The 10719-nt window shown below is 51.5% G+C and overlaps 1 protein-coding gene across 1 annotated transcript in view; it reads right to left on the bottom strand.

Moving 5' to 3' along the window:
• LOC116984477 (deformed epidermal autoregulatory factor 1 homolog) overlaps positions 1–10719 on the bottom strand; it is a 33493-nt gene that overhangs the window by 15496 nt on the left and 7278 nt on the right. Inside the window, 6 exon segments of the mRNA XM_033038604.1 lie at position 1; positions 1080–1206; positions 3966–4031; positions 5688–5827; positions 7209–7355; positions 7619–7748. The exon segment at position 1 is cut by the window's left edge and continues 128 nt beyond it. Of these exon segments, the coding sequence (XP_032894495.1) occupies position 1; positions 1080–1206; positions 3966–4031; positions 5688–5827; positions 7209–7355; positions 7619–7748 (611 nt within the window).

Raw genomic sequence — 10719 nt, 5'->3', positions numbered from 1 at the left:
ACCTGTAAATAACATAGGTGTCCATTATAATGCACATAGAGCTCTGTGTCCACCATTACAATCCAACACTTTTAACACCCAGTGACTCAGGAGATTCCGTTTCTTGTAAGGTTCTCAAAATCTGCCCAACCAAGTCATAGAGTAATACAGTGTGGAACAGGCCCTTCGGCCCAACTTGCCCATGCTGACCAACATGCCCCAGCTACACTAGTCATAGAGTAATAGTGTGGAACAGGCCCTTCGGCCCAACTTGCCAATGCTACATGCCCTTCGCCTCAACATGCCCCAGCTACACTAGTCCCACCTGCCTGCGTTTGGCCCATATCCCCTCTAAACCTGTCCTATACATGTACCTGCTCCTCTGGTTTCAGCGATTCTCCTCCCCGCTCGCCCCTGTGAGGAGGGGGTTACTAGGTCGACATGTTGACCCCCTCTCTCCCCACAAAATGCTGCTTGTCTGGCTGTGTGTAATGATGCAGGCAGGGACTGACACACTGACAGTCAGGACTACAGCAGCAAAGTGTTTGCTCAGGGCTGGTTCACCCATGGAGATTTGAGAAATTGTGAAATTAAGGATTTGAAATCAAAGATGAGAATTTGAACTCAACCCGGTGACTGAGGGGGAATTATTAGTGTTCAGTGAGCAGAGGCGTGGCTGGGATGGAGGGACAGCCATGGTGCAGCAGTGGTTCAGCTGCATTTCACCAGCCCTAACACTGAGGGGGGGTGGGGATGGAGGGGGGTGGGGATGGAGGGGGGCGCTGGGTCAATGATAAAGCCCCAGCATTGTGGAGGGGGTACAATAGTGCAGCATCAACCATAACCCACTTGCTGACGTATTCAGAGTGTTATGATCGACAGGGACCACTGCACCCCACCTCAGTCGGTACCTCGAGGCAACACACTGATCACGGGGGGGGGGGGGGGGCTGCCAGACTCCAGAGATATCGTCACGCGTCTGGGGGTGGGGTCCACCCTTACTGTTCTGCCGTGAACGCCTGATTCTCAGGTCAGTCGGCCCCAGCCCACACTCACACCTCATAAACACCAGAGAGACACGAGGAGATACGTAGACGTACAGGCTGTCGCTGTGGCCGCAGGGAGCAGTGTGATGTTCTTGGGAGATTCCTTCTTAACCGGAGTCGTGCTTTGTTCATTTTCCTTTTTGCGTCTTTTGTAGGGAACGAAGAGCCTGACCGGGCCAGTCTGTGAGCGAGGAACAAGGGTTATACCTCACCAACCCATACCGTTCCAGCCCTGCCCCAGCCCCAGCCCCAGTACCCACCCCCCCAGCCCCAGCCCAGCCCCAGACCCCAGCCCTGCCCTGCCCAGCCCCAGACCCCAGCCCAGCTTTCCCGAGCCATACCGACCCACGGCTGCCCTCCCCAGCACAGCCTCCCACACCCATCCAGCATCACCAACCCTGCATGTTGCAACCCAGTGTTCCCACAGTGTGCTGCCCCCCACCCCCCCTCTACGGCTCAGACCTCTACTCTGACAGCGCGCGGGCTGGGAGCTAGGCTGAGCTGGGTCATGCTGGGCTGGGCTTGGTCAGGCTGGACTGGGCTGGGCTGAGCTGGATCAGGCTGGGCTGGGCTGGGTCGGGTCAGGCTGGGCTGGGCTGGGCTGGGCACGGCTGGGCTGGGCTTGGCATGGCTGGACTGGGCTGGGTAGGGCTGGGCTGGCCTGAGCTGGGCTGGTTCGGGCTGGGCTGGGTCAGGCCCGGCTAGGCTGGGCTGGGTTGGGCTAGGCTGGCTGGGTCAAGCTCGGCTGGGCTTGGTCAGGCTGGGCTGGGCTGGGTCGGGCTGGGCTGGGCTGGGCTGGGCTGGGTCGGGTCAGGCTGGGCTGGGCTGGGCTGGGCACGGCTGGCCTGGGTCGGGCTGGGCTGGGCTGGGCATGGCTGGACTGGGCTGGTCTGGGCTGGGTAGGGCTGGGTAGGGCTGGGCTGGTCTGAGCTGGGCTGGTTCGGGCTGGGCTGGGCTGAGCTGGGCTGGGTCAGGCCCGGCTAGGCTGGGCTGGGTCGGGCTAGGCTGGCTGGGTCAAACTCGGCTGGGCTTGGTCAGGCTGGGCTGGGCTGGGCTGGGGTGGGTCGGGCTGGGCTGGGTCAGGCTGGGCCGGGCTGGGCCTGGTCAGGCTGGGCTGGGCTGGGTCAGGATGAGACCACTCCCACTGTCCACTTCCACGTGGGTGGAATGTAACACGCATGATGAATCTTTATTTCACGGCCCAAGTTAGTTATCGCAACTGTGTTTATCTGTGGTATAAACCAGCATCTGCAGTTCCTTTTATTACTTTAGTTACAACGTGGTATTGATCGGGGAATGAGCCCTGCATTAAACAGGCACAGGCTGTAGGTTTCACTACAGTTGGAAACAGTCAAACAGAAACAAACTGGGGAAGGACATTCCGTTTCCATGCAACCTCCAGGCCACAACCAAACACTACCGTCCCTGAAGGACTTCAGCTTCAACGCAGAGATGATTCCAGAGTTACTTTGGAAACTGACACACGATCGCTTCTATTGATACCTGGGCAACTAATTCTACCGAATCCTCCAGTACTTAACTCTATTCAACAAGGTAACACACAGTCCCTGGTTTGTTTAGCTTGTGGTAACACAATACGTTTAAAGCTGTTAAAAAGACCTTTACCTTTGAAACTCCTGCAGAAATATAATGCCTTTGTAATTGTGAGTGTGGAACTCTCTCACCACACACCAGGGCAGACAGTCAGAACCTGTTCCCCATGGTAGAAATTAGAGAGCACAGCTTTAAGGTGAGAGGGGCAAAGTTTAAAGGAGATGTGTGGGGCAAGTCTTTTTACACAGAGGGTGGTGGGTGCCTGGAATGCTCTGCCGGGGTGGTGGTGGAGGCAGATACGATCGTGGTGTTTGAGGTTTTTGGACAGGCACATGGACATGCAGGGAATGGAGGGAGATGCATCATGTGCAGGATGAGGTGATTGGTTTAACTTGGCATCATATTCACCACAGACATTGTGGGCGAAGGGCCTGTTCGTGTGCTGTACTTTCTGTGTGTCTGTGAACCCTGTGACACAATAGTTTATAAAACACGATTTACTGTGACGGGAGATTTCTTAAGAAGACAACTGTCACGTTGTAGCAGAACTGCGTGTGTTTGTGAGGTTGTAGCAACACCACTGAGAGCATTGCCAAGATGGAGTGTACAACAGAGAACAAGACCCTTCGGCCCACCGTGTCTATGCTGACCCTCATATACCTGTGCTCATTCACAAAGCCGTCTAGATGCCTCTTCAATGTCTCCACCACCTCCTCTGGCAGCTCATCCTTGATAGTGAGTTCTCTGTGTGAAATATACCCCTCAGATCCCCATTAAGCCTCCTCTTTCAAGGCTTCCTGAGGTTCACCATGGTTAAAGGTGATGCAAGATTTCAGCCCAAATCTCAACCAATCCCCACACAGATGTTGTGCTTAGGAAGGAACTGCAGATGCTGGTTTAGACCGAAGATAGACACAAAATACTGGAGTAACTCAGCGGCACAGGCAGCATCTCTGGAGAGAAGGAACGGGTGACGTTTTGGGTCGAGACTCTTCTACAAACCCTTTCTCCCACAGATGCTGCTCAACTTGCTGAGTTCCTCCAGAAGTCTGTTTGCTGGAGGTCAGAGTTGTTGTTGGTGAGACAGAAGACAGCCACACATGAAGATCACGGTTGGAGGTTCATTGACAAACTGACACTGAGTTATACAGTAGCTTTGCTGTAAAACCACAATATTAATCTGTAGACGTGTCTCTCAGCAGCTCATAGACCACGGAGACCACATCACTGCGTGATACTGGGCAACAATGACAGCACCATTACAACACCCAACAGTCCCCACAGCAGCTTACCAGAGACATGTCATCACTATGTTGTACTGGACATTGATAAAGCTATTCATGACAGCACCATTATACACCCACCAGCTCCACAGCAGCAGCTTACCAGAGACATGTCGTCGCAGCAGGCAGCACAGGTGCAGGATGCTGCATGTGGATTTAGAATGCCATCCTGGAGACAGAAGCACAGAAACAGTGATTGGGAATGTGCTCTGGCTATCCTCCAATACAAACATGCAGAGCATTCTGCACAAAATCAGACACACACACACAGAATGCTGGAAATACTCAGCTGGGCAGGAAGCATCCTGAAGGGCAAAGCTTAGAGATGTGTTGCCAGTGGTGGTGGTGGTGGAGGCAGGTACAATAGTGGTGTTTAATGGATTTTATACAAGGACATGAATGTGCAGGGAATGGAGGGATAGTTCAATCTGACATTGTGATTCACACAGACATTGTTGGCCAAAGGGCCTGTTCCTGTGCTGTACCTCAAGTCCATATCCTTCCTGGTAGGGTCAACGACCATGTGCTTCCTGGTAGGGTCACCGACATTGAGGGTGGTCACGGTGGCGCAGTGGTAGAGTTGCTGCCTTACAGTGAATGCAGCGCCGGAGACCCGGGTTCGATCTCAGCTACGGGTGCTGTCTGTACGGAGTTTGTACGTTCTCCCGTGACCTGCATGGGTTTTCTCCGAGATCTTCAGTTTCCTCCCACACTCCAAAGGCGTACAGGTTTGTAGGTTAATTGGCATGGTAAATGTAAAAATTGTCCCTAGTGGGTGTAGGATAGTGTTAATGTGCGGGGATCGTTGGTTGGCACGGACCCAGTGGGCCGAAGGTCCTGTTTCCGCGCTGTACCTCTAAACTGTATCTCTAAACTAAATCTTTCATCGTAACACATTTAACAAATTCCACCCCATCCACACCCTTAATCCCCATGTCAATCCCTGTCAATGTTTGGTAAGGTCAAATCACCACCTTGTTTTATAGTTCCAACTGTAGCCTCAATACACGATCCCCTGAGAATGTCCTCTCCCGATCTGGTGGACTGCATTCAGTGTTCAGGATGTGGTTTTACCCACATTGAGGAAGTCAAACACAGATCAGGTCCCTACCCAAAACATCGTTATCTATCCATTACGCCCACAGAAGCTTCCTGACCCACTGAGTTCCTCCAGCACTTTGTGTTTTACAGATCAGGTACTGTATGTGTTTGTATAAAACCCTGGCCAGGGTGGTCCCGTCAGGTTAAATCTCACTCTCACTGCCAATCTGACTTTGACTTCTCGTTCCCAGGCTCAGCAGCAGCTCCCACCTCGTTCGCACTCACTGAAGCCACAGAGTCAATCACAAACCCAAACATTGCTCCTCACTCTTCCTGGATCCTACACGTTGTGGGTTCAAACTCTTTTCCAAAATACTTAGAGGGGAAAGGAGAAAGGAGAAGTTTCGGGAACTACACCTGAGAGGATATGGCAACTTGTTCCTTAATAACTTGAGAACGCAACTGGACAGGAGTTGGAGGCTGAGGAATGTACATGGATGAGGAGTAAGATAGCAGGAGAAGACTTGACTCTAATGAAGAGCTGGGAAAACACGCTGCACTGGGACACGGGACAGGGACACGGGACAAGGACACGGAACAGGGACACGGAACAGGGACACAGGACACGGGACAGGGACAAGGACACGGAACAGGGACACGGAACAGGGACACAGGACACGGGACAGGGACAGGGACACGGAACAGGGACACATTACAGGGACATGTTTTGGGACGGGACGAGGCTAGTATTTCCCTGTGTTGTTCTGCTGCCACACGCTCTTACCTGTATCAGGCACTGCAGAGGCCGGCCAGCATAACGGATGCTCCTTTTCCAGTCCTTGCTGCTGGCCCGACCTGCCATCCCTTCAAACTCCGTGGGAGTGAACCAGTTTTCACCGTGTTTAACGCAACGCCCACGGCCTCCTGGAAATACACTGCAGGTCACTCACATGCCCTGCAACCCCATGCATCTGCCACACAACTATAAACACACACCATGCATGCATGCATTCATTCAGCAGCAACACCCCTCTCTGTCTGACCAAACTGAGCAAGACCCTGACCTTGTGAATTATACATTCTGTACTAGGATCTGGTTAAAGATTCCATGACAGCTACAGGGCTAATAGGGTTGTAATAGAAGGTGATTTAACTTCACTAATATTAACGGGGCTGCCTCAGACGGGGCACAATGTGTTGGCAGTGCCCAGTAAGGTTTTCTCAAACAATATGTGATGGCCTTACCAGAGAGGAGGCAACCTCGACCTGCTATTGGGAGATGGCATCTATAAGAGGAAGCCGTTTAAAAGAGAGATATGGAGAGTTCAGGCCCAGCGTTCCTATTAGACTGGAGGGAAAGGAGGGAACCTGGTTGATGAGGGTTATTGATGGTTTGGTCAGGAAGCAGTTGTTTAGACAGATGGGATCAAGTGAGGTCCTAGAGCAGTATAAAGGATGTAGGAATACACTTGCAACAGAAGTCAGGTGGGTGAAAAGGGACCATGAGATAAAGAAATTAAAATCCTAAAAGATTCTCTCAGTATATTAAGAGCAAAAGGGTAACGAGGGAGAGATATGGATCAGTGTCGTGGTCTCCTTTTGGAACCAAGCGAGATGGACAAGGTCTCACATCAATACTCCTCCTCTGTGTTTACCATGGAGGACATGGAAACAGGTCAGCTCAGGGCAGTGATGTCCTGATGCATGTTCATGTTACAAAGGTGGAGGTGTTGGTGGTCCAGGTGCATATATGTGGAGGAACCCTGGCCAGGTGATGTTGGTGGTCCTGGTGCATATATGTGGAGGAACCATGGCCAGGTGGATCCTAGGACATTGTTGGCAGCAATGTCTGCCAGAGTTGGTTGTATCATCAGTCTCCAATGATACAACCACCTGTGAGGTACTGGAAGACTGGACGGCGGCTAATGTGCCGTTATTAAAGAAAGGTTGCACAATCCAGGGAACTACAGGCAGGTGAATGTCACATCAGTGGAGAGAACGTTACTGAAGGCATTCAGAGAGACAGGAATTTTTTGCATTTGAAAAGAGAAGGATTGATTCGGGATAGTCTAAAAACCTGTTTGGTCACCTAGTTTGCCGGCAGTCTGTGCCAAAGATGGTAGAAGGCTAGATCTTTGGTCTGTGCTACACTCCAGCAGCAGAGGAGATGCTGGAGCTGAGGTCCCAGCAGTTGTGTGACGCACCAAACACAGCAGACAGCGTCACTTCACCACAGTCTGGGAGGTGAAGCAGGGAAGCCCCGGAACAGCAGAGGTTTACGATATGGTAGAACTTGGTTTCTCACCGGAACCAAGCTTGTTCTTGAACAGAATCCCACTGGTATTTCGGCATCTAACTGGTAACTCATTCTCGTACACAGAAGGATCCCAGTTGTACTTTGTTCCATCTTTGTCGGGACCTGGTGTCAGAGGAGTGGATGGCGTCTGTGGACCTAGTGTGGAACCAAGAGGAAGAGTCAGAAAGATCTCCCATTTCCTCTCAAAGTACTAGTTTATACAAAATACAGGTCAGGCAATACCACATGGGCCCAGACCCAGAAGTAAATCTCTCCTTAAACCTGAACTCACATTTGATTCACTCACCACCCCCCCTCCACAATACCACATGCCCCAGAGTCCACTCAACCACCACCACCCCGGGGCCTCTGCCCCCACCCCACCCCGCTCCCCTCTCCTGGCACTGTGGAAGCCGTACCTTGTGTGATGGGTGCGTTGGGTGTTTTGAGGCCGGTTGTTTCCACAATGCTGCCGTCGGTGTGAACCACAATTAACGTTGCCTTGTCCGTGGGCAGTCCTTCTCCAATCTGCAGCGTGGTCCTGCCTGACTACAGACAAGCAACAGTAACTCACACACAACAACCTCAGCATTCTCAATATCCCAGGTCAGAATAACGCATTAAAATAGGCTGATCAGAGAGGTGGTGTGGTCAGATACAATCACTAGGTTTAAGTGACAATGAGATGGGTACAAATAGGCAAGGCAAGGACATGGACCTGATGCAGGCTGATGGGATTAGTGTAGATGGGTTAACGGATCAGCATGGGCAAGATGGGCCGAAGGGCCTGTGTCTGAACAACTCACTGTGAAAAATATACATCTTCTAGATGCGCTGGGACGCATCCTCAGTGATGTGACCTGGGGTCATCGGGTGTTTGGGTCTCACAACATCAGACACCCTCGCCCAGGTGACCCAGCCAGGGTTGATCAGACCCCGACTTGTGTCCCAGCAGCAACCGCCCACGGATCAGCCATCTTAATAACTACTCTGCAGGGGTTGGGAGATTCTAGTGCGTGGAGGGACTGGGATCTGTGGGGTGAGTCCTGGCTGGGATCCTCCTGCGCCTCACCAGTGTACCTGCCAGCTCTAAACGTCGACACTGCTGCCCTCTCATGGCAGGCTCTGGAACACCTGCAAGGTTCCAGAGAGAAGCTCATACAACTGGGAATAACGGGGAATACTGTGCAGCATGCACGTGAAACGGCATCAACATCAAGCCACAATCCTCATCAATGGGCCTGCCAGCAGCCAGCTGCAGTAACTTTCCCCAGCACTGAAAACTATTTGTAACCAACAGTTTGTGCAGGGCCAACCCCATCAATGCTACGGCCAAGAAAGTACACCAACACGTCTGAAGAAGGGTCACGACCCAAAACGTCACCCATTTCTTCTCTCCAGCGATGCTGCCTATCAGGCTGAGTTACTCCAGCATTTTGTGATCTACCTTCGATTTAAACGCAGTTCATTCCTACACACCTCTACTCACTCACTCACTTGCTCACTCACTCACTCACTCACTCACTCACTCACTCACTCACTCACTCACTCACTCAGAAGACGAAGGAAAGTCAGCACGTCTCCAGCGACTCTTACCAATTTCAACAGACCATAGAAATAATTTTATTGGGATGCATCAGAGCCTGGTTTGGCAACAGCTCTGCGCATGACCACAAGTTGTGGGTGTAATCCAGTCCATCCCACAGACCAGACACCCCACCATTGATCTAGCCCAGTCCATCACACAGACCAGACACCCCATCATTGATGTAGCCCAGTCCATCACACAGACCAGACACCCAACCATCGACTCCATCTATACGTCACACTGCCTCAGGAGCAGCCAATATAATCGGGGTTGTGGTTAATCCCTTTCTCTCAGTTCCTCTGTTCTCACGATGAGGCCTGTTCCAGAACTCCTGCAACGTCCTCCTTCCCCAGGATGCATGGCTACTCGTCTGCCACAGTTGACAGTGCCCTCCATGTCACACAAATCCTCACCGCCCCTATCCCCAGTCAGGCAGAGTTCCCTGGTGCTCATCTCTCACCCCACTCATTCAATCTGCTCATCACCCACGTACCTCTCTACCTGTAGACAGAAAGACCTGCAGATTTACTAAAGAAGACACAAAGTGCAGTTATCATGGTGAGACCGTACAGAGCCTCCGCACTCTGGTCAACCTGAGGAGCAGCTTCAGCAACAGACTGGTTCCACCAAGATGCAGCACAGAACGCCACAAGAGATCCTTTTCCCCTGTGGCTATTAAACTGTACAATTACTCCCCCCCCCTTCTGTCGTGGGGTAGACTGAGACTGACTCCCCTCCCCCCCCCCCCCCCCCCCCCCCAATCCATGCACATCCCCAATCCTGGACTTTCCACTCGTCACTTTAATTTAATGTTTCACGGATCTTGTGTTTTATGAATTTTAAATTCCCCCCTGGGATAAATAAAGTTCTATCGTCTCGTATCGTAAGACCACAGCATTGAGCATTGTTGAGCATTGCATTTATGGACACCATTATCTGAGGGAGGATATTGTTGCTACAGAGGAAATGCAGCTGAGCCATACACAGGTACAACAGGTAGTACACAGGTACAACAGGTAGTACACAGAGACAAATACCATAGTGCAGAATATAGTGTTACAGTGACCGAGAAAGTGCAGATTAAAACAGTGCAAGGTCCAGAAGGCAGGCTGGGAGATGGACTACAGCCTACCATGGGACTTTCACAGAAACTGACAAAGTCTAACACGGCTGGGCAGACTAGATGGAGGAAGGGTGGTCGTGGTGGCTGGGAAACTCTAGACCTGGTATGGTCGGCTAGGGATAAGGGTAAGCCATTGAAGACTGAGATCAAGTAAAATTAATCTCGCAGAGAGTGGTGAACCTGTCACGGCATCCTCCACCTCAGAAAACAGTTGAAGGCAAATAATTAAATACTGTGTATCCAAGGAGTTAGATGTTGTTCTTAGGGTGAGTGTGATGTGTGTGAGAGAGGACAAGAACTGTCACTGGATGCTCAGCCACCGAGTTGTAGTGTAAGGGTCAAACTGACAATTTCAGCTAAAATGTGAAATGTAGTTATCATCAGCCCTTACACTCCATCGCCTCTCAATAACACATTTATCTCCTCTCACCTGTGACCAGTGCCTGGGAACGCAGCCTTTCCCAGGCTATTCTATAGGAAACGTTACGTTGGTGAACAAAACACAACAGCAATAGTTGGGTAGCCCACCGTTGCAGACAAGGGGGGGCTTATGATTGGCTCGGGGAGGGGGCAGTGGTGTGGTCTGGTCTGTGGTGGGTGCCCATTCGGTGAGAGAACCTCAGCCTTGGGCCATGTCGTGAATGGTGCCTGGTGATCTTGAACATGTCCTGTGGCGCCCTCTGCTGTGTACTTGGGGATATTCCAGGATACGTGAGTGTATGTGCCTTATTAAGTAGTGTAATAAATTACAGTGTAAATTAAAACTGTTATCTGAATCTAGCGATTTATCGAACACAACACGAGTGTGG

This window comes from Amblyraja radiata, chromosome 20 (assembly GCF_010909765.2).
Source record: "Amblyraja radiata isolate CabotCenter1 chromosome 20, sAmbRad1.1.pri, whole genome shotgun sequence".
NCBI classification, from domain to species: Eukaryota; Metazoa; Chordata; class Chondrichthyes; order Rajiformes; family Rajidae; genus Amblyraja; species Amblyraja radiata.
This window is presented reverse-complemented; position numbering and strand designations above follow the sequence as displayed.